Here is a 23,197-nt window from a genome sequence, read left to right as displayed (position 1 = left end):
GAAAAGGAGTTCGACAAGGATGTATATTGTCACCCTGCTTATTTAATTTATATGCAGAGTACATCATGCGGAATGCTGGCCTGGATGAAGCACAAACCGGAAGTAAGATTGCCGGGAAAAACATCAACAACCTCAGATATGTAGATGACACCACTCTAATGGCAGAAAGTGAGGAGGACCTAAAGAACCTGTTGTTGAGGGTGAAAGAGGAGAGCACAAAAGTAGGCTTGAAACTCAACATCAAAAAAAACTAAGATCATGGCATTTGGCCCCATCACACCTTGGCAAATAGAAGGGGAAGACACGGAAGTAGTGACAGACTTCCCTTTTCTGGGATCCAAGATCACTGCAGATGGTGACTGTAGCCATGAAATTAAAAGATGTTTGTTCCTTGAGAGGACAGCTATGGCAAACCTGGGCAGTATAATAAAATGAAGAGACATCACCCTGCTAACAAAAGTCCGTATAGTCAAAGCGATGGTATTCCCAGTAGTAATGTATGGCTGTGAGAGCTGGACCATAAGAAAGGGCAAGTGCAGAAGAATAGGTGCTTTTGAAATGTGGTGCTGGAGAAGACTCTTGAGAGTCCCTTGGACTACGAAAAGATCAAATCAGTCAGTCCCAAGGGAAATCAACCCAGACCGTTCCCTGGAAGGTCAGATGTTGAAGCTGAAGCTCAAACACTTTGGTCACCAAATGAGAAGGGAGCACTCACTGGAGAAAATCCTTATGCTGGGAAAGACAGAAGGCAAAAAAAGAAGGGGACAGCAAAAGATGAGATGGCTGGACAGCGTTACTGATGTAACAAACATGAATTTGAGCAGACTTCGGAAGATTGTGTAAGACAGGAGGGCCTGGCGTGACTTTGTCCATGGGGTCGCAGAGAGTCAGATTCGACTGTGCGACTGAACAACAACTACACATATTTATGTCCTAACTACATATTAATGTTCTAACTACACTTATTTATGTCCAAACTACATATTCAATGAAGCTTCATGTAGGCTCCTAGAACACTTTCAAAATGTTTGCATTCATCATCACATCAAATTAATGACAGGGGAGGGGCTGTGACTCAGTGGTAAACCATATGCTTGACATGTGGAAGGTCCCAAGATCAATCCCCAGCATCTCCAACTAAAGGAATTAGGTAGGAGGAGATGTAAAAGACTGCTACCTGACACCCTGGAGAGCGGCTACCAGTCTGAGAAGACAATATTGACCTTGACGGAGCAGTAGTCCGAATTATTATAAGGCAGCTTCATGTGTTCAGGTTACTCCCAGACAATTTTCAAGTCCAATTTTGCAAGTTTTATAGTGGCATAGTCAATTAACAATTGGACCTCATGATGGAACCTTCCACAACCACAAACTTCAATTCTGATGTAGTACAAAAAGAAAAGGCCAACTATATACATAATAGTCATATGAAACAGCCCTGAGAAAGACCGAAAAGGCAAAGAAAGAAGCATTTGCCCTGAATTTTAGAAAGGGCCAAACTAGATGAGGTTTGTATGGCACCTACGAGCCTTTCTCTTGACAAAAATAGCAATTATTATGCAGAGGGGACACTAAAACATGTTAGGACCATGGTGTTGGGGTAGGGGCGGGGGAGAGTTAAAGCCTTTATCTTGTACCCATTTAAAATGGAGCCCAAGGGTTTTGTTCCCCCTCCCCAAGAGAGAAGTCAGGATACAAATACCAGGGCTTTTTTAAAAAAAGGCAGGAATGCACAGGAATGCAGTTCTGGCTGGCTTGGTGTCAGGGGGTGTGGCCTAATATTATTATTATTATTTATTGGATTTATATCCTGCCCTCCCCACCAAAGCAGGCTCAGTGCGGCAAATAAGTTCCTGCTGGGCTTTTTCTACAAAAAAGGCCCTGTGCAAAACAATGGTGACATCAGCAGTGTGGCCTAACGTGCAAATGAGTTCCTGCTGGGATTTTCTACAAAAAAAGGTCCTGACAAATACCAGAAATAAATAAAAACTAATTGTATTTCTATGAGCAGAGGAGAACACTAAGATATCAGATGAGATTAAGTCAAGCTTCAGATCAGTCAGAAACAAGCAAGCCACTCTGACCAGATGGCCTTTCACACCCTTCATAGACAAAGAACAAAGAACAGGCTTTGTGATAACAGATGGGCTACAGACCGACAGCTTTATTTCATGTCTGGGGTTTATATCTGATGCACTGCATGCATCTGAGTGGGAGAGCTGAACTGCTCAAGTTCATAAGGAAAGAATACATTTCTTTTGGCATACTCACTAAAACTTTTCATACCCATAAAAAGAGTAGCCTTAATAAACGGCAGACAGGAGCAGGCTTACTCAAAAGACATCAAACCAGACTTTACTCCCATAAACAGAATCAATAGCTTTCATTATTAGTCTGGGTGCAGGATGAAGCATGCTCTATGTAAGAGGGTAATCGAGATGATCAGGGAGTACCTTTCCTATGAGGAAAGGCTGAAGAGTCTGGGACTTCTCAGTTTAGAAAAGAGATGACTAAGGTGGGGAGACATGATATACTTTCATAAAACTGTGTGTGTGGAAGGGAGAGAGAGAGAATGAACACAGAGAATACTTTTTCTCCTCCCCCCCCCCAAAAATACTAGACCACCAGGGGAAGTAAAAAATACTAGACCATCTTTATTCTCTGTTGTTGGCCCTTCAGAGGAATTGGATAAGACAGGAAGTTGGACTATAAGGACCAGTGGTCTGATCCATGAGGCCTCTTCTTATGTTCTTGTTACTTGTAGGGAGGCAACTAAAACATCTGACTTTGTAAATTTTCTGTTTTCTTTCTACCTTTCCCCCTCCCCAACTATTTTTCTCCCTCCCCCCCCATACTTTGTGGCTCTCAAGCACCTGTCATTTATGTCTTGTGGCTCTTAAAAACATCTGACATTTATTCTACGTGGCTCTCACGTTAAGCAAGTTAGGCCATCCCTGTTCTAGACTAAAAGATGTCCTTAGTGTGTTCCTATCAAAATTATCCTGAGTATTTATATCATTATGCCTTTAGACTGACTTGTGCTGAACCGGAGGCTCCCCAGCTCCTGTTGGCTTTCCCCCCGGGATTAGTTTAAAATTTGTTTTGCCACCTTTTTAATACTGTACCAATAAGTGTGGGTCCCTTTTGGTTCAGGTGAAGCCTATCTCTTTTGTGTAGCTTCAGTATGTACCCCAAAAGTTCCCCAGTGCCTAACAAATCCAAACCCTTCTGAATCTCAGACACAATGATGTTAATTCATAATTCCAATTCATTTGTTATGGGGGCTGGATACATACATCATTTTATTTGTATCCCGCCCTCCCCACCGAAGCAGGCTCAGGGCGGCTGACAACATTAAACAATACATTAAGTACAATTTGACGTAAATGAGACTCTGTCAGTCTGGGCCATGTGTGTAATAAAGAGTCCACACTTAAGGCAGGCTATATTGCTTTAGCAATGGAACAACATTTTGCTTCTGCGCCCTTAGCGTGCTGTAAACTTCATTATCTGGGTTCTTCTGTAACACCTAGAATATTGGATTTATAAAGTTTCTCAGTTACTTTCCCCTCAAATAGTCAAAGGTGAAGAAGATGAGAAGAAGAACAGTTGGTTTTATAACTGACTCTTCAGTACCCAAAGTAGCCTCAGAGCATCTTACTATTACCTTCCCTTCCTCTCCCCATGACAGACGTCCCATTAGGTAAATGGGGCTGAGAGAGTTCTGAGGGAACCAGGACTGACCTAAGGTCACTCAGCTGTCTTCTTGTGAAGGAGTGGGGAATCATACCTGGTTCTCCAGATTATAGTCCACAGCTCTTAACCGCAACACCAAGTTGGTTCTCACAATGACACAATATTTAAAAAAAAAACCCACAAAGCCAATCATTAAAAATATACAAACCATACAATTTATAGCAGCAGAACTACACTCATGGACAGCAGCCACAAAATCTTTAGAAAATAAAAAGGTCTACACCAGGGGTGTCAAATGTCTTGGCCATGAGCCTGATCTGTCCCCCAGAGGGCTCCAATCAGGCCCACCAGCAACTGGCCATCACCTGCTTTCTTCTCCCCAGTAACCATTTCTTAATTCTCCGCTGTGATGAGGCAGCCAAGCAAAGCAGCCTTTTGCTCTTTCCTAGGCCTCTGGGCCACCATGTGGTCTTGTGAAATAATCAGATATATGTACCAAATGGCAATGACAGAAGCCCTAAACTACCTTTTTGTATCCATCAGTATATCTAATGCTCAGCACAGCAACCCAGGCTATCTCAATCACAAAGCAGAGCTACAGAGCCAAGCTCTATCATTGGTTGAGGCTCCTCCTCCCTTCTCCTCCCTTTAGGAAGAGGGAGGGGGAAGAGGGAAAGAGAGGCTGTCTCATCACAGGGGAGAAATAAGAAATGGCTACTGAAGGAAGCAGGGAAAAGTAGATGAGGGCCAGTTGCTTGTGGGCACCCCTGAACAAGTCCAACTCCCTGCTCAATGCAGAATCAGCTTACAGCATCCCTGACAAATGTTCGTCCAACCACTGCTTAAGGACCACCAGGGAGGGGGAGCTCACCACCTCCCTAGGTACCTGATTCCACTGTTGAACAACTCTTAAAAATTATTATTATTATTATTATTATTATTATTATTATTATTATTATTATTATTAATTTATATCCTGCCCTCCCCGCCGAAGCAGGCTCAGGGCAGCTTACATAGCATAAAATACAGATATTACAATGATATAATAATAAAATACCCCAATTACATCTTAATTCTTAATTAAATATACTATTACATTTAAAACCAACAGTTAAAACTAACAATTTAAACCACAGATTAATTTGGTGCTACGATCTTGATATAACACAGTTTTTATATGACGGTAACATTTCACATTAAAAAGCCAGCTGGAAGAGGGTGGTCTTGCAGGCCCGGAGGAACTGATTAAGGCTCCGCAAGGCCTGTACCTCTTCTGGTAACTGATTCCACCAGTGGGGAGCTGTAATCGAGAAGCCTCTCTCTCTCGTAACTTTCAACTTGGCCTCCTTCAGCCCAGGGATTGTCAGCAGATTTTGTGAGCCAGATCTCAGAACTCTCTGGGAAATGTATGGGGAAAGACGGTCCCTAAGGCAGGCAGGTCCTTGGCCATATAGGGCTTTAAAGGTAATAACCAGCACCTTGTAACGAATCCAGTACACAATTGGCAGCCAACGCAGATCCCGTAGCCTAGGCTGTATATGCTCCCACTTAGGGAGTCCCAACAACAGTCTGGCTGCCGCGTTCTGCACTAGCTGAAGTTTCCGGGTTCGGCACAGGGGCAGCCCCATGTAGAGGGCATTACAGTAGTCTAACCTCGAGGTGACCGTTGTATGGATCACTGTTGCCAGGTCATCATGCTCCAGGAAGGGAGCCAACAGCCTAGCCCACCTAAGATGAAAAAAGGCGGATTTAGCAGTGGCTGCTATCTGGGCCTCCATTGATGAAGAAGGCTCCAATAGTACTCCCAGGCTCTTGACCCTGCACGCTGTTTCCAGTGGCGCACCATCAAAAACCAGTAGGGGGATTTCCCTTCCTAGGCCGCCACGGCTCGGGCAAAGGACCTCTGTCTTCGCTGGATTCAACTTCAGCCTACTCAGCCTGAGCCAACCTGCCACGGCTTGTAGCACCAGGTCCAGATTTTCTGGGACATCATCAGGCCGGCCGTCCATCAATAGTTAAAGCTGGGTGTCATCAGCATACTGGTGGCAACCCAGCCCATACCTCCAGGCAATCTGGGCAAGGGGGCGCATGTAGATGGTAAACAACAACAGGGCGAGAACCACCCCGAGGCACCCCACAATTAAGTAGGTGTCTCTGGGACACTTCTCCCCCAATCGCCACCCTTTGTCCCTGACCCTCAAGGAAAGAGGAAAGCCATTGCAAGGCCAGCCCCTGAATCCCTGCGTCGGCAAGGCGGTAGGTCAGTAGCTGATGGTCGACCATATCAAACATAGTCGATAGGTCTAACAACAACAGCACTGCCGAACCACTTCGATCCAGATGCCGCTGGAGATCATTCATCAGGGTGACCAGCACTGTCTCTGTCCCATGGCCCAGGCGGAAGCCGGACTGGTGGGGATCTAGGACAGAAGCATCATCCAGAAAACTCTGCAATTGTAACTGCCCTCTCAATAAATTTGCCCAAAAAGGGCAAGTTTGAGACCGGCCGGTAATGTGCCAATCAGTCGGATCTGATGTAACCTTTTTAAGGAGGGGGCGAACCACAGCCTCTTTAAGAGGCGCTGGAAATAGATCTGAGAGGGATCTATTTACGATGTCCTGTAAAGGACACCTAAGCTCCCTCTGGCAAGCTTTAATTAGCCAGGAGGGGCACAGGTCCAGATCACAAGTTGTTGGGCATTCAATAGAGAGAATTCTGTCAACTTCCTCCAAGCTGAGTGTGTCGAAGTGATCCAGAATTAAACCAGAAGACAGGCACGGGGCCTCAAGTTCACACACTGAATCCAATGTGGCGGGGAGGACATGGCGGAGTGACTTGACCTTGTCTGCAAAAAAATTCGCAAAAGCCTCACAGCCTATCTCTAATTCCTTAGCATTTGGTTTGCCTTACAGCAATGTTATGAGATTTCGAATCGTCCACGAATTTGCAGACACAATCTTAGCTGCAAAGTAAGTCTTCTTTGTGACTTTGACTGCCATCTCATAGGACCTCATAAACTCTCTATAAGATGTTCTAGTAGCTTCATCCCAAGTACGCCGCCATTGCCTCTCTAACCATCGGAGTCCTCGTTTCAGCTGTCGCAGCTCCGGGGTATACCACGGAGCCAGCTTAGCACAGGGGCGCAGAGAGCGTCAAGGTGCGATCTCATCAATGACTCTGGAGAGCAGGCCATGCCAAGAATCAACCAGATCATCAAGAGAATCACCAGGGGGCCAGGGATCCCGTAGAGCCATTTGAAACCGCTCAGGGTCCATCAGACTCCGCGGGTGAGCTAAAATAGGCTCGCCGCCAAAATGGGTTTGGAGTGGAGCATCCACACGAGCCTTAAGGGCAAAGTGGTCTGACCATGGCACCGCCTCCGCAGTTATATCGTCCACCATAACCCTGGCCGCAAAGATCAAGTCTAACATGTGCCCTGCCTGGTGAGTGGGCGATGTAACAAATTGGGAGAGTCCCAGTGTCGCCATGGATGACACTAGGTCCATTGCCTGACTAGAGGCTGTGTCATCAGCATGGACATTGAAGTCACCCAGGATCACAAGCCTTGGGTACTCCAATGCCCAGCATGTTACGGCCTTGATCAGGGATGGTAAGGCGCTGGCTGGTGCATTAGACGGACGGTACACCAGCCAAATCGCCAACCCCTCCCCAACGTCCCACACCAGACCAGCACATTCAATACTATTGATCTTCGAGGCCAGAAGAGCCCTAAAGGAGTAAGCCTCTCATATGAATAGAGCCACCCCTCCCCCCCTCCCGCTGGTCTGTGATTGGTGGAAGACTGAGTTTGGGAGAGGGCAACTGTGTCTCCCTCTCGCACCCAGGTCTCAGTCACGCAAGCCAGGTCCACGTCCTACTCGAGCAAAAACTCTCGGAGGACGGAGGTCTTATTATTTATGGACCTGGCATTGTATAACACCAACGATGGAGGCGAGTAATTCAACCTGGCCCCACTACCTGTCACCATCGGGATGGGACACAGACTAGAAGGTGGTCGAGCACTACCTGGTCTTGGCCTCCTTCCCTTATATCGTTGTCTGTTCCCACTGTCATACCTCCCCTTCCCCAGGAGCACTGGAATCCCCAGGCCTGTCATCTCCCGTTGGTCTCTACTCCAGCCGGAACCAATGCGGAGAGCACATCTCACCCCTACAATTTATTAACTCCCCAATCCACTCCGCCCTTGCCAGTCAATTCCCTTAATTTACCAACCTGCCAATTCTAAAAGTTAACCAACCCAATTTAAACCCCACCCACAATCTCCCTTATAAATTAATTAGCTAAAATACTTAATTTAATTCTGGTGGCATTATTAATTATAAAAAACCCGCTCTTACTAAAAGGGTTTTCCTAATATCCAGCCAGGACCTTCCCGCCCTTAATTTAAACCCATCATTGTGAGCACTGTTCCCTCTAATTCGAGTTAGCGTGATTTTTAGCCTCCAGCTCACACATTTTGCTTTTCATTGAGGAAGGATGACCCCAGAGTACAATAATTTATGCAGCAGCTCACAACTTTAATACCAGTAGCTCACAAAGTAGAATTTTCACTCAAAAGACTCTGCAGCTTAGAGGGAACATTGACTGTGAGTCCTCTCCTCTGCTGCCAACAGGAACAGCTCCCTGCCCTCCTCTAACTGACAGCCCTTCATATACTTAAAGAGAGCAATCATTCCCCTCCCCCACAACCTTTCTTTCTCTAGATTGAACATTCCCAAGTCCCTCAGCCTTTCCTCATAGGGCTTGGTCTCCAGGCCCCTGATCATCCTCATCACTCTCTTCTATATCCACTCCCTGCTAACTTTCTACCTTTTAAATGGGTTTGGTTGTTTAAACGTGTCCTGGAGATTTCCATGCAGGACACTGCCCCTCTTCTTGATGTGGAGCTTGTATGTCCTTTTTTCAAAAAGGATTCTCTCTTGCTCCTTCCTCAGAGTCCTCTGCTGAGCTCCCACATTCCACTTCCATGTTAGAAGCCCCTGTTTGAAATCCTAGGAATGCAAGTCCACGGATGCAAGAAAGTGTGCAGCAGTAGGCTTTCCTACTGCAGTAGGATGGGCACGAAGTGAAACATGAGGCAGAATTCATCATGAATTTTGCCCTGTTTGTGGTTCGCAAAGGGAAGTTCTCCATGAACTTTTCGTTTGTGGTGGTTTGTGGACAGTGCAGAAAGCAGGAGTTTAAAGGGACTCGGAATCCCTTTAAATCCCTGCCTTCTATTCCCCACTAAAGCTGCAAGAACAGCTGAGTGGTGGAGAACAGTCTTCTCCCTGCAACTTGGCTGCTTCAAGCTTTCTTGCGCAATCCCTTTGAACCTTAAAGAGACTTCAAAAGAAAGCCTGAAACAGCTGAGCAGAAGGAACAGGTGGCTCCCTGCCAATCAGCTGTTTCTTGGGGCTTTCTGCAAAGTCTGTTTAAAGGGACTGAGGGCCATGAACCAGAAACCGATTTGGTCTGCAAACAGACCTCCTGGTTTGACTCAGTTTGTGGTTTCACCATGAACCAATACGAACCACCTTTTCCCGGTCTGTGCCCACCCCTAGCCTTGAGCAAAATCCCAGCAGCTGCACTCATAAATATTTTCCAAAGAGTACATAACGAGGTTGATGTAGCAGTCAAATGGCGGTGGCATGACTGTATGTGCTCCGGGGTGGCTGCCAGCACTACACGCTACACAAGCTGCTTGAAATCAGCCCCACGGACAATGCTGGGATCAACCCGGAGATAATGAAATGCTAATGTCGGATAACAGCTAGAGGAACATCTTGCATTCTCCCAAGTCAGAAGTAAAACAGTAACTATAAGAAACGAACGCAGCCAGTTTCATAAAAGGCAGAGCTGTCTTCACTGTCAGGAGAGCAGAAGGCAGCAGCCACAGCACAACGTGCCTGCCAGCTCTGCCAACGCATATGTTCTGCTTTTTTTAAAAAAAAGGCTTGTAGAGTGGGATATCAGAAGTAAAACCAAAAGATCTCTCTGCTATAGAATAGAATACACCTGCCAAAAACCCCCACTACTTGTGAATATTTGTCAAACAAATGGAACCTCCGCAACAAACACACCCACATCTGTGTAATTTGTTGCTTTGGCTTTAAGATCCACCCAAAAGCAAGATGGTGTATTCCCAGTAGGAAGATCCAGTCTCAGGCAGTTCTGGAAGGCGACTGCTGCAGGGCTCCTACAAAGCCACGCACCCTCTGGGGCCAGTGACAAAAGCTACTCCAAGACTCTTCTGCACTTTGCAGCTGGCCTGGAGAAGCACAAACAAAATGAAAAAGACCACTGCTTGGAACATTTTTTTTTTTCCCAAACACAAAAAGAACAAAATAAATTAAAAAAGCAATTCCATTCTGTTGACAAACATGCAATTTTTCATCCAAGAACATTCTGGGAAACAACTCCAGAGGCACAGTCCTCTGGCCAAAAAACCTGATTCAAACTCTCAAACATTTTACACTTCCAGCACAATTCCCCAGATGACCATTCAGACCCTGTTTTCATTTAAAAACCATTTCGTACTTTTAGCAGATTTAGCCAGAGAAAGAGCAGACTTAAATGCATGTTTCTATGATGAGAAAACATATGTGAATTACCTCCAGCTCCTTTGTAGGTTTGACAGCCAAGTTACATATCAAAATAAAAAAATAATTTGCTCCAGTGACCTTTTAGTTAGTGGTGCCACCATGTCGGATGCTATAACTAACAGATAAATAGTGACGTCCCAGCCAAGAGGGCTCGACACTAAGATCAACGAGACAAAAGATATAGGGAAGGAACCTATGATGATGGCATAATATAAATTGGTATGTAATGAATAAGTGAGACTGAGACAAAGGGCAGTGTCAAAACAGGCAGCTAAGGTGGTTACAGGTTCACAAATGCCTAACATACTTTGGGGTGGATCCAATGGAGCACTTCCATGGACGGAAGGAACACAACATTCTTGCCTCCTCAACTCCCTCAGCAGCCATAAAAACACTCCGAAATGCTGTCCCAAGTAGTCCCCTATCCCATAAACTTTCCACTGGATCCAAGCCAGCTAAAGAAGAGGGACCTATTTGTTTTGTCAGTGACATCGTTCGTTTAATAATGTCAGAACTTAGGAACTTCAAACGGATCCCATACTTGGTTACAAAGTTAGGATTTTATTGAAGAGAACTAAGCACTGGAAAAGGCAAGATAACAGTGATGGCGAGAGCCAGCACCAGCACAATTTTATACACGTAAAGCAAACATCTCACAAAGCCACAATTCACACCGTTACAGGCACATCTGTCTTCTCACCATCACTATCAGTAGAGAGGATGCCTCCCTACTCCGAAGGCCATGCTGCTCGGCTTCAAAGGGTCCCAGTGTGAGAATGTGCAGAGACATAACATAACTCATTCTACAGCCCCAAATATTTTGGATACCAGTGGGGCAAGGTTAATTACTATTCAAGCACTTTGGGTCAAGCAAGGGTTACAACATGGAGTCAGTTTGGTTCAGTAACAAAGTAGCTCTAAGCCACAGTAAGAGTACAATACAGCATTGGTCACATTATAGGGAACCAGCAGTAAAGATACAAGTTCTGACATACTGCCCCCCCATGCCGCCCCCGTCCTCTTCCGAAAGAAAAAGGACGGGTCTCTTAGGCTTTGCACAGATTTTCGTGCGATAAACGGGATTTCCATGTCCAACGCCTACCCGATCCCGTTGATAAAGGATTTGTTGAACACCGTAGCAAAGGGAAAAGTATTTACAAAGCTTGATCTCCGAGACGCGTACTTCCGCGTCCGCATCAAAGAGGGGGACGAGTGGAAGACAGCGTTCAACACCCCCCTGGGACAGTTTGAGTACCTAGTCATGCCCTTCAGACTGCAAGGAGCCCCTGGTGTATTCATGAACTTTATCAATGAAGTGCTACGGGACTTCCTGTTTAAGGGGGTGGTGGTGTACCTTGATGACATCATTATCTATTCACAAGCTCTAAAGTCTCATGTGCCCCTAGTCCGAAAAGTGTTGAGCACCCTTTGCAAACACAAACTGTATGCCAAATTGTCGAAATGCGAGTTTCACAAGACCGAACTGGACTATTTGGGTTTCCGGGTGTCGGGGGAGGGATTGGCTATGGACCCCGCAAAGGTCCAAGCGGTACTAGACTGGGAGCCCCCTCGAACCCGCAAACAATTACAAAGTTTTATCGGGTTCGCTAACTTTTACCGCGACTTCATTAAGGGGTTCGCTACAGTCATGCTCCCCCTCACGGAACTCCTCAAAACCAAAGGGAAGGGTGACGAGGCGAAAAAGCCAGGCGCGCGCCTAACGTGGACGCCTGACTGCCAAAAAGCTTTTACTGAACTGAAACGCCTCTTCACCTCCGAACCCGTGTTGGCTCATCCCGATGAACTGAAACCCTTCGTGGTCCAATGCGACGCCTCCGACGCCGCAGTGGGAGCCATATTAATGCAGAGAGGGGAAAATGGGGTGCTCCGACCATGTGCCTATATCTCAAGGAAATTTTCCAACGAACAAAGAAATTGGTCGGTCTGGGACAAGGAGGCGTTTGCAGTCATGTTTGCCCTAAAAACCTGGCGCTCCTGGCTTGAGGGAGCGAGAGTGCCCTTTGAAATCTGGACCGATCATAAAAACCTTGAAGCCCTCACCGGGCGCCGCAAAATGACTGCAAAACAAATCCGGTGGGCAGGTTTCTTTGCTAAATTTGACTTTGTGCTGAAACACATCCCAGGCTCAAAGAACTTTTTAGCAGACGCCCTCTCTCGCATGCCACAACACGACAGTCTCCGGGAGGAGGTAGTGGACTCGTTAATTTCCCCCTCAGCCATCTCGGGGGGGGGGGGTCACTACCCGCTCCGGCAAGCAGACCAGCCCTCCGGATTCAGATCTGCTGCCCCGATTCCTCTCAGAATATAACCAGGAGGCCGATCGCCCACCTAACTTGGTTAAAGCCGAAAACGGGCTCTGGCTGCACAATGAAAAAATCTATGTGCCCACTCCCCTCAGAAAAGAAGTCTTGGAGCGCTGCCACTCGAGTCGCCTGGCCGGCCACTTTGGCTATGTCAAAACCCTCAACTTACTCACCCGCCAGTTCTGGTGGCCAAAAATTAAAAAAGATGTGTCGGAGTTTGTTCTTTCATGTCCCACCTGCCTCATGGCAAAACGAAGGGGGGGTAAACCCCCGGGCCACCTGGTTCCCCTCCCTACAGCCACCCGACCTTGGTCGGTAGTCTCCATGGATTTCATTGTCGAACTCCCACCTTCACAGGGCAAAACAGTCATCCTGGTCGTAGTCGACACATTTTCAAAGCAAGCCCACTTCGTCCCGTGCAAAAAGCTACCCACGGCCAAAAAACTCGCCCAGCTCTTTTTCACCCACATTGTACGCCTACACTCGTTCCCAGACAAGGTCATTAGCGACCGCGGGACGCAGTTCGTTGCCAACTTCTGGCGGGAGTTCTGCAAACTCGCTGGCATCGAGCAAGGACTAAGCTCTGCCTACCACCCCCAGTCGGACGGACAGACGGAGAGGGTTAATGGTCTTCTGGAACAGTACCTCCGCTGCTTCATTAATTTCCAACAGTCCAACTGGGTGGATCTCCTCCCTTTTGCAGAATATGGCTACAACAATAGCCTCCATAGCTCGACCAAAACCTCCCCTTTTCAAATTATCAATGGTTACGAGGGCAAGCCGTTTCCCACACTCGCCCTCCCCGCCAGCCCGTCCGAACCCACATCCTGTCAACAATGGTGGGAGGGCCTCCGTGAAGGCTGGAAGGGTATTCAGGAAAACCTGGAGGAAGCGAAAAAAGCCTACAAAAAGCAGTTTGACAAAAAACACTCCCCAGAGTGGGACCTAAAGGTGGGGGATACAGTTTTCCTGTCGACAAAAAACCTTCCCCTTCCCCAGTCCTGTCGTAAACTCGCACTGAAGTTCCTTGGGCCTTTCAAAATAAAAAGGGTAATAAACAAAGTAACGGTGGAACTCGAACTACCCAAATCTCTAAGTAAGATCCATCCTGTTTTTCATTGCAGCTTGCTTCGGAAAGACCCTGGTGCTACGTCCTTCCATCCCAGGGCCCCACCGCCCCCTCCGACGACAGTGAGGGGTCAGAGTCACCATGAAGTCCAGGAGATCCTGGACTCCAAAGTCAAAAGGGGGAAACTGTATTATTTGATCAGGTGGAAACACTTCCCCCTGAGCTGTGACGAGTGGGTCGAATCTCAGAACGTAGCCGCTCCGCAACTGCTGAAAAAGTTTCACCTACTGTACCCGCACAAGCCCAAGGCTGGCCCCGCGGGAGGGGGCGCTTAGGGAGGGCAGTATGTCAGAACTTGTATCTTTACTGCTGGTTCCCTATAATGTGACCAATGCTGTATTGTACTCTTACTGTGGCTTAGAGCTACTTTGTTACTGAACCAAACTGACTCCATGTTGTAACCCTTGCTTGACCCAAAGTGCTTGAATAGTAATTAACCTTGCCCCACTGGTATCCAAAATATTTGGGGCTGTAGAATGAGTTATGTTATGTCTCTGCACATTCTCACACTGGGACCCTTTGAAGCCGAGCAGCATGGCCTTCGGAGTAGGGAGGCATCCTCTCTACTGATAGTGATGGTGAGAAGACAGATGTGCCTGTAACGGTGTGAATTGTGGCTTTGTGAGATGTTTGCTTTACGTGTATAAAATTGTGCTGGTGCTGGCTCTCGCCATCACTGTTATCTTGCCTTTTCCAGTGCTTAGTTCTCTTCAATAAAATCCTAACTTTGTAACCAAGTATGGGATCCGTTTGAAGTTCTTAAGTTCTGACACCATCTTTGCATGAAATGTTCCCTTGATTTCTCCAATTTTCTTGAAGAGATCTCTTGTTTTTCCCATTCTATTATTTTCCTCTATTGCTTTGCATTGTTCCTTCAAGAATTACTTTGTTTTAATGTTTTAACTGTTTAACTATTTAACTATTTTACATTTGAAATTGTTTAATTTTAAGTTTGATTAATTGTTGGAAGCCGCCCTGAGCCATTCGTGGGAAGGGCGGGATAGAAATCCCAAATAAATAATTAAATAAATAAGGCCTCCTTATCTCTCCTTGCTGTTCTCTGGAAATCTGCATTCAGTTGGGTGAATCTTTCCTTTTCAACTTTGCCTTTTGCTTTCCTTCTTTCCTCAGCTATTTGTAAAGTCTCATCAGACAGCCACTTTGCTTTCTTGCATTTCTTTTTCTTTGGGATGGTGCTGATTGCTGTCTTCTGTACAATGTCACAAACCTCCATTCATAGTTCTTCAGGCACTCTGTCTATCAACTCTAGCTTCTTAAACCTATTCTTCACCTCCACTGTATATTAATAAGGGATGTGATCAAGGTCAAACCTGAACGACCCAATGGCTTCCCCAGTTTTCTTCAGTTTTCGCCTGAATTTTGCAATGAGTAGCTCATGATCTGAGCCGCAGTCATCTCCAGGTCTTGTTTTTGCTGACCGTAAGGAGCTTCTCCATCGTTGACTGCAGAGTATATAATCAATCTGATTTCTGTGTTGCCCATCAGGTGATGTCCATGTGTAGAGTCGCCTTTTAGGTTGTTGGAAGAGGGTGTTCGCTATGACCAGCTTGTTCTCTTGACAAAACTCTATTAGCCTTTGCCCGGCTTCATTTTGTTCTCCAAGGCCGAACTTGTTAGTTGTTCCAGTTACCTTTTGACTTCCTACTTTGGCATTCCAGTCCCCTATGATGAGGAGGACATTTTTGTGTGTGTTAGTTCTAGAAAGTGTGGTAGGTCTTCATAGAACTGGTCCACTTCAGCCTCTTCTGCATCAGTGGTTGGGGCATAGACTTGGTTTACTGTGATATTGAATGGTTTGACTTGGATTCGGACCGAGATCATTCTGTCATTTTTGAGATTGTATCCCATTAGTGCCTTCCTCACTTTCTTGTTAACTATAAAGGCCATACCATTTCTTCTATGGGACTCTTGCCCACAATAATAGATGTAGTGATCCTCTGAGTTAAATTCACCCATTCCCGTCCATTTTAGTTCACTGATTCCCAAGGTGTCGATGTTCAGTCTTGCCATTTCTTATTTGACTACATCCAGCTTACCTTGATTCATAGATCTTACATTCCACGTTCCAATACAATGCCTCATTGAACCGCACAAGCCCTCTCGCCATCAAGGCAGCAATGCATGAGAGGGCAGTTTTTAATAGTGATAGTAATTACATCTAGAGTGCTTCCCAGGCCTAGCTTTGTACATATGTAACCAGTGGTCTGTATCCAGCTTCATATCCCAAAGACCTAAGCGCATTTAAATAATCTTAGGAGAGACCAGCAATTTCTGCCAATAAGCAGGGCATGTAGCAAAAATCATTATTTAAAAAAAAAAACACACACACACTCTACAATGCCTTGATTAAAGGCACTAGAGATGCCAAGTACATTATAAATTTTATTAAAGATAAGGTTTTTAAATAAACCCCTACCATATAATTCACTAGAAAGTTTGTTTTTAATGTCAGTCTTTTGGAAGGCACTCAGAAAGGAGAATGATATAAGATTTGATTGATCTCATTTAGCTGAATAATAAAGACTAGAAAAACAGGAAATTGGCTGCTCAGTGCCTTACTACAAGTTATATTCTCACAGTGGTACTTACTCAATGATATCATAAAGGCTAGTTCAAAAAAAGGAGGGGGGAGAAAGGGGGGGATTTATATCCCCCCCCCATCCCGCCAAGGCAGGCTCAGGGCAGGTAACAACATAAACGCATATATATAAATCCATTAAAAACTTACAGCAGACCAATAAATAACAATTTACAACATTAGTTAAGCACAAGATGGCTATAATCTATGAATAATAATAATAATAAGTTTTTATTTATATCCCGCCCTCCCCGCCGAGGCAGGCCCGGGGCGGCTTACAGAACATGATATGGTATCATGATATAACAATACAGGTAAAATCAATCAGCAATATAAATACAAATATAAATTAATTTTTAAAAGCTAAAAACAATACAGTGGTGCTACAGTCTCTATTTATCCAGGCAGCGTAATATTCATTCTGGTTACGTCTTAAAGGCTTCTTGGAAGAGGGCAGTTTTGCAGGCCCTGCGGAACTGGTTGAGGTCCCGCAGGGCCCGCACCTCCTCCGGCAGCTGATTCCACCATTGGAATCTGCTCTAAGCATGCTCCAGGCATGCTGACAATAGCTAGTATCACAGGTTTTCCAAACAATGAGCAGTCGAAGGCAGGTCCAACCAATATCCAGCCAGTATACAGCACATAGCAGGAGCAGCAGATGGAGTCAGATTTCCAAAACTCCCCAGAAGGCCTGGCAGAAGAGCTCTATCTTAAGAGGCCCTGTGGAACTGCAATAGATCCTGCAGGGCCCTGATTTCCACAGGGAGCTCATTCCACCAGGTAGGTGCCAGAGCCAAAAAGGCTCTGGTCCTAGTAGAAATTAGGCATACATCTTTTGGGCCGGGGATTACCAGTCAACATTGATTGGCTGATCTTAAAGCCCGTCAAGGGACATATGGGGAGAGTTGGTGCAATAGGTATGCTGGTCCCTGGCTGTTCTGGGCCTTGAAGGTCAAAACCAAGACCTTGAACCTGATTCAGAATTCCATCAGCAGCCAGTGCAGTCCACGTAGATAGCAGGCATGATGCTGCATTCTGCACTAGCTGAAACTTCCGCGTCAGGGGCAAGGTAGGGCCACGTAGAGCAAATTACAATTTTCACTTGAAATGTATAGAGAGAGACACTGTCCATCACACACACCTTTCCAATAGGGAACACTTTGATCCCAGAAAATGGAATATCTCCCAGGATCAAAGAGATCCTATGTTGAGATAAGTATAATTTTTATGTTCCAGGTCAGTCATTCTCCTCTCCAGTGAGGGGGAAAGCACACAAGCCTGAGATCTACTCTTCTTTCCTCTCCATGCATAACAGACAGGGGGGGAATACTGGGTTGGATCACACTACTCCCTTCAATTGTCTTCGATAGAGAAAAACTTCTTCATCAGAAAACGTCTCCACTGGAGGAAAATACCCTTGGAAGAAGTATTTTGCCCTTGGTAGAAGACTTGATGGAAGTAGTAGGATCCAACATATTATTTTAACAGAGCTTAGGAAGCAAAAGGCACCTACACATTGTTGCAAGAACTGAGATTAATTCAATGAAAATTAATTCAATGAAAACGGGAAAAGCACCAGGTCCAGATGGATATACAGCAAAAAATTTTAAAACCCTTAAGGAGGAGTTAACATCGAAGCTTCAAAAACTGATGAATATTATAAGACTGGAGGGGAAAATACCAAATACATGGAAGGAAGCAGTAATTTCGCTGATTCCAAAAGAGGACAGAGATGTCACGAATGTAAAAAACTACAGACCAATTTCATTGTTAAATAATGACTATAAAATATATACAAGAATCTTAGCAGAATGATTTAAACAATATTTGATGAACTTTATTAAGGAGGGACAAGCAGGATTTCTCCCCAATAGACAAGTTAGGGACAATTTAAGGATTGTTGTAAATATTGTAGAATATTATGAAAGACATCCAGAAAAAGAAGTTGCTTTATTTTTTGTGGACGCAGAGAAAGCTTTTGATAATTTAAACTGGGACTTTATGTTTGCAGTGATGGAAAAATGGAATTGGGGAAAAGCTTTATAAGAATGGTGAAAGCAATATATACTGAACAGTATGCAAAACTTTGCATAAATGCGGATCTTACAGAGGATATGAAAATTAGCAAGGGAACAAGACAAGGTTGCCCTCTTTCTCCACTGTTGTTTATAATGACTCTTGAAGTTTTGTTGACGCAAATTCAAGAAGATAAAGAAATAGAAGGTTTGAAACTAAAAGGCCTTACTTATAAATACAGAGCATTTGCAGATGATGTAATGTTTATAAATGAAAATCCTATACAAGTAACGCCATTATTACTAGGTAAGATACAAGAATATGGAGAAATGGCAGGATTTTATATCAATAAAGAGAAGTCAAAAATTTTATGCAAAAACATGCAAGGGAGTAAACAAAAAGAATTGCAGGAGTTGACAGGATGTGAAGTTACCTCTAAAGTAAAATATCTGGGTGTGGAGATTACAATGAAAAATATTGATTTATATAAAAACAACTATGAAAAGCTATGGCATAAAATGAATGAAGATATGGTAAAATGGAATAAACTTAATTTGTCATTGCTTGGAAGAATAGCTGCAATAAAAATGAATATCTTACCAAGAATTATGCATTTGTTCCAAACTATTCCAATAGTAAAAGACAATAAATAATTCAATAAATGGCAAAGAAAAATTTCAGAGTTTGTATGGGCGGGGAAGAAACCAAGAATTAAAATGAATATTTTAACAGATGCAAAAGAAAGAGGAGGATTTCAACTACCAGATTTAAAGTTATACCACGAAGCAGTATGTCTAGTATGGATAAAAGAGTGGGTGACGATGTTAAATAGAAAACTTTTAGTATTGGAAGGTCATGTAAATAAATTTGGTTGGCACGCTTATATGTACTATGGGAAGAAAAGATGGATGGTTTTTTCTCTCATCACTATATAAGAAGTACTGTAATTTGTTAAATACGTGGATGAAATACAGAAAATATGGAGATAGTGGATAGTTGTGGATAGTGCCAGCAGAAGTAAATAAAATATCGGCAGAGATGGGTGAAGCAAGATGGTTGTCATATAATCAATTATTAAAAATACAAGGTGGCAAGATAGAGTTGAAAACAGCTGAAGAATTGAATAATAAGTATGACTGGTTCCAAATGCAACAAATACAGAGCTTGGTGGAAAATGATATTAAAAATGAAGGAATAAGGAAAGTGCAAACTGAACTAGAAAATGTTCTGCTTGGAGATAATGAAAAGTTGATTTCAAAACTATATAAACTATTACTGAAATGGTCTACTGAAGATGAAGTAGTAAAATCTCAAATGATAAAATGGGCAATTAATGTTAATAAAGAAATACAGATACGGGAATACTTGTGGATGAACTCTATGAAAATTTCGACATGTTATAATATCAAAGAAAACTGTTATAAAATGATGTACAGATGGTATATGACTCCTAAAAAGTTAGCAAAAATGAACAATAAGATGCCAGATAGATGTTGGAAATGTAAAAAGCATGAAGGTTCTTTCTACCATATGTGGTGGACTTGTGAAAGAGCGAAACAGTTTTGGCAAATGATTCAACAAGAAATCTCTAGAATCCTGGAATATGAACTTAAAGAGAACCCCAGAGACTTTCCTATTAGGATTACAAATGGAAAAATTTCCGAAAAAAGATAGAACTGTAATTTGGTACTTGCTTTCAGCTGCTAGGACATTATATGTGCAGTTATGGAAGCAAGATAAAATACCAGAAAAATGGGATTGGATTGTAAAAGTTGTGTCATGGAGTGAAATGGATAAACTTACAAGAATCTTGAAAGACTATGATTTAGAGGGATTTAAAAGGGATTGGGATAAATTCAGAAGATATACAGAAAAAGAATGGAAAGTAAAAGGACATTGGGTGATTTTTGAAAATACCACTTAGGTTTTTAGGAGAAGAAAGAAGATGAACTATAATAACTGGGTGAGATTTTATAAAGTATAAGAAATGTGTGTGTTTTTTTCCTTGCAAAATGATATATATATTTCCCTTTTTTGATTAAGATTCTTTTAAATTTAAAGATACCTTTTGATATCAAAATTTTAGGTAATTGGCACCGGCGGAAGTCAAGATTTGGGGGGAGAGGAGGAGGGGAAAGTGTAATGTATGGGGAAGGTAGTAAGTGTTCATTAATATTTTATTAGTATTGGATATAATTACCATATATTACCAAATAAAATTGTTTAACAGTAAGTGTGTATACACACACACACACACACACACACACACAGTGGTATTCAGTATGCTAATACCACTTCCTTAAAAATGATAACACTACATTCAAAAAATGACACAGGACACCACAGAGAAGATAGAAGTACATCATTTCCCCTCATTTCCTCTCCTTCTGTTCACACATGACACACAACAGTAACAAAATTTCAGACATTACAGTTTAGGGACATGTGAAAGGAAGGGCTGTACATCACATACCTGCAATCTATCCATGATATAGTACCTCGGCCTTTCACTGCTTGGGCTACATCGGACAATAACCTCAGAGAACTTTCAGCAGCAGCCACTGGGGAAAAGAGGGGGAAAAACCACAATCATCAATATTAAGGCACGGCTCAGCAGTTTAAGGAATTAAGAAATGTTTTACCCAGAGTGTAGGTTCACTCAAGAAAGGGGGGGGGGGACCCAACTGCCATGAACTGCTTAGCCCAGGGGTGTAAAACATGTGGTCCTCGGGCCAGATCAGACCCCCAGTGGGCTCTTATCAGGCCTGAGAGCAACTCACTGTCGTCTGCTTCCTTCTCCCTCTCTTGCTTCCTTCTGCATCACACCTTGTTTTGCTAGGCTTGCTCAACCGCACAGGAGCTACAGAGCAAAGCCTCTATTTTTTCCACTGGCTGACCAATACACGAAGCAATTTATGTACAAAAGCTCAAAATGCCCAGCCATTTCATGTTTTCCTCTGGGTCTTAAGCTCAAAGCACTGACCACGAGATTTCTGTAATGGATGTCAATAAATCAAAAGGAGGTTTGCAACTTACAGATACACAACTGAGGCAACACCAGAACAGCATAAGATTGCTACAGCACAGACATTGTCTACAGATTGTGATGCAGTCATTCAGAGCAAGACGTGTCAGTTATCAGAGACTGTAAAATAAACAAAATATCGCAAGAGTGCTATTCTTTTAAGCATGCTTTATTTTAAGTTTTGTTTAAAAACCTTAATGTTTGTCCTTTTAAAAGTTGTATCTCCGCTAGCTGACATTACATTTTATGACACACATGGCTTGGCCCGACAAGGTCTCATTTATCTCAGATCTGGCCCTCATAACAAATGAGTTCGACACCACTGGCTTAGCCTGTCCCTTCAGTCTTCCACTATGATAACAGCTATTACAGTAATAGCCAATAATTTAGGCATATTAGTAAGATCAGATTTGTTTTTACGCGAGACTTTCTTCTTGTTTTTGGAAGCCAACTCATTTTCAAAACTGATTTTCTATCCTGATATGGACGGGCGGCTGTTCAAAGGATATGGACCTTCTCCAAGGCTTTCCACACTTCATTTCAATGATTATGGAGAATACTTATCCTCCTCAGCTGAGCCACAGGGGTAGGTTGTGTTTCCATTTTGACTTAAAGGAATTTGTTCTGACAAATTTAAAAAATTGACTAAAAGAAATTGTTTCCAGAAACGCTACAAGATCATGTGTTGATTTAATATTCTGGAGAGGGGAAGGGAGGGAGGGGGAGGAGAGGAAGAGGGGAAGGGAGTGAAAGAGAGAGAGCACTTATATCAATAGACCTAATATTCCCAGCTTTAGGATGCTTACTTCCAGGGAGTGGAGCCATGAAAAAAGGCAAGTCCTGAAACGCCAGGTTTGCAGAACAGTGAGAAATCTTTTAAAAAGACATGGGGGTAGGGATTAAAACCCTCCAGGATGATAGAAGCAGCATTGGTAAATTTAAGAAACAAATGCCCCCAGTTACTGTTGCTAGGCAACAACAGTAAGGCCAGCCTTCAAGTCTTGAGGCAAATCTTGAAACTCCAGGTTTGCAGAACAGTGAGAAATCTTTTAAAAAGACATGGGGGTGGGGATTAAAACCCTCCAGAATGATAGAAGCAGTATTGGCAACTTTAAGAAACAAAAGCCCACAGTTACTGTTGCTAGGCAACCACAACAGTATGGCCAGCCTTCGAGTCTTGGTTTCTGTCCATAAAAAGTAAGGAGAAGGGGCATGGCCCTTTTCACTGCTGTTTTTGCCTTTGAGGAAGGACTCACTGGGGTCAAGCCTGGCAGCAATTACAAGGCAATTTACTACCACCCTACTTCCATGACTTGTTCAAAAACAGCCACCCCATGACAGCCAATATTGTGTACTTGTTAGAGTTTCAGATTAGGATCTGGGAGACTTAGGTTTGAACCCCAGTCTGTCATGGAAGCTCACTGGGTGATTCTGGGCCAGTCACACACACATAGGATAATATACCTCATAGGGCTGGTTGTGAGGACAAAATAGAGGACAGAAGAATGTTGTAAGTTGCTTTAGGTCCCCATTGTGGGAAATGGGGGCATATAAATAAATAATAAATCTAAGTGAAGATGGGGGCTGATAAAAGGTGGGTAGGAGAAAAGGGTTTGGGGACTGCCAGAAGGATGAGCGTTGCCATCATCCATTTGGAAAATTCCTGGATATATGAGGGCAGAGCCTGGAAAAGGGAGAGTTTGGGGAGGAGAGGGAGCGTAGCAAGCATGTGATGCCATAGCCACCCTCTATAGCTGCTGATTTCTCCAGAGGTACTGACCTCTATAGTTAGTTTTAATTGT

At 43.8% G+C, this 23,197-nt stretch overlaps 1 protein-coding gene across 1 annotated transcript in view; it reads right to left on the bottom strand.

Moving 5' to 3' along the window:
- PDIA5 (protein disulfide isomerase family A member 5) overlaps positions 1 to 23,197 on the bottom strand; it is a 291,070-nt gene that overhangs the window by 222,887 nt on the left and 44,986 nt on the right. Inside the window, exon 3 of the mRNA XM_060262232.1 lies at positions 20,844 to 20,931. Within this exon, the coding sequence (XP_060118215.1) occupies positions 20,844 to 20,931 (88 nt within the window). The remainder of the gene's footprint in view (positions 1 to 20,843; positions 20,932 to 23,197) is intronic.

This window comes from Heteronotia binoei, chromosome 21 (assembly GCF_032191835.1).
Source record: "Heteronotia binoei isolate CCM8104 ecotype False Entrance Well chromosome 21, APGP_CSIRO_Hbin_v1, whole genome shotgun sequence".
NCBI classification, from domain to species: domain Eukaryota; kingdom Metazoa; phylum Chordata; class Lepidosauria; order Squamata; family Gekkonidae; genus Heteronotia; species Heteronotia binoei.
Note: the sequence above shows the minus strand (reverse complement) of the source record. Positions and strands in the feature narration are given on the sequence as shown.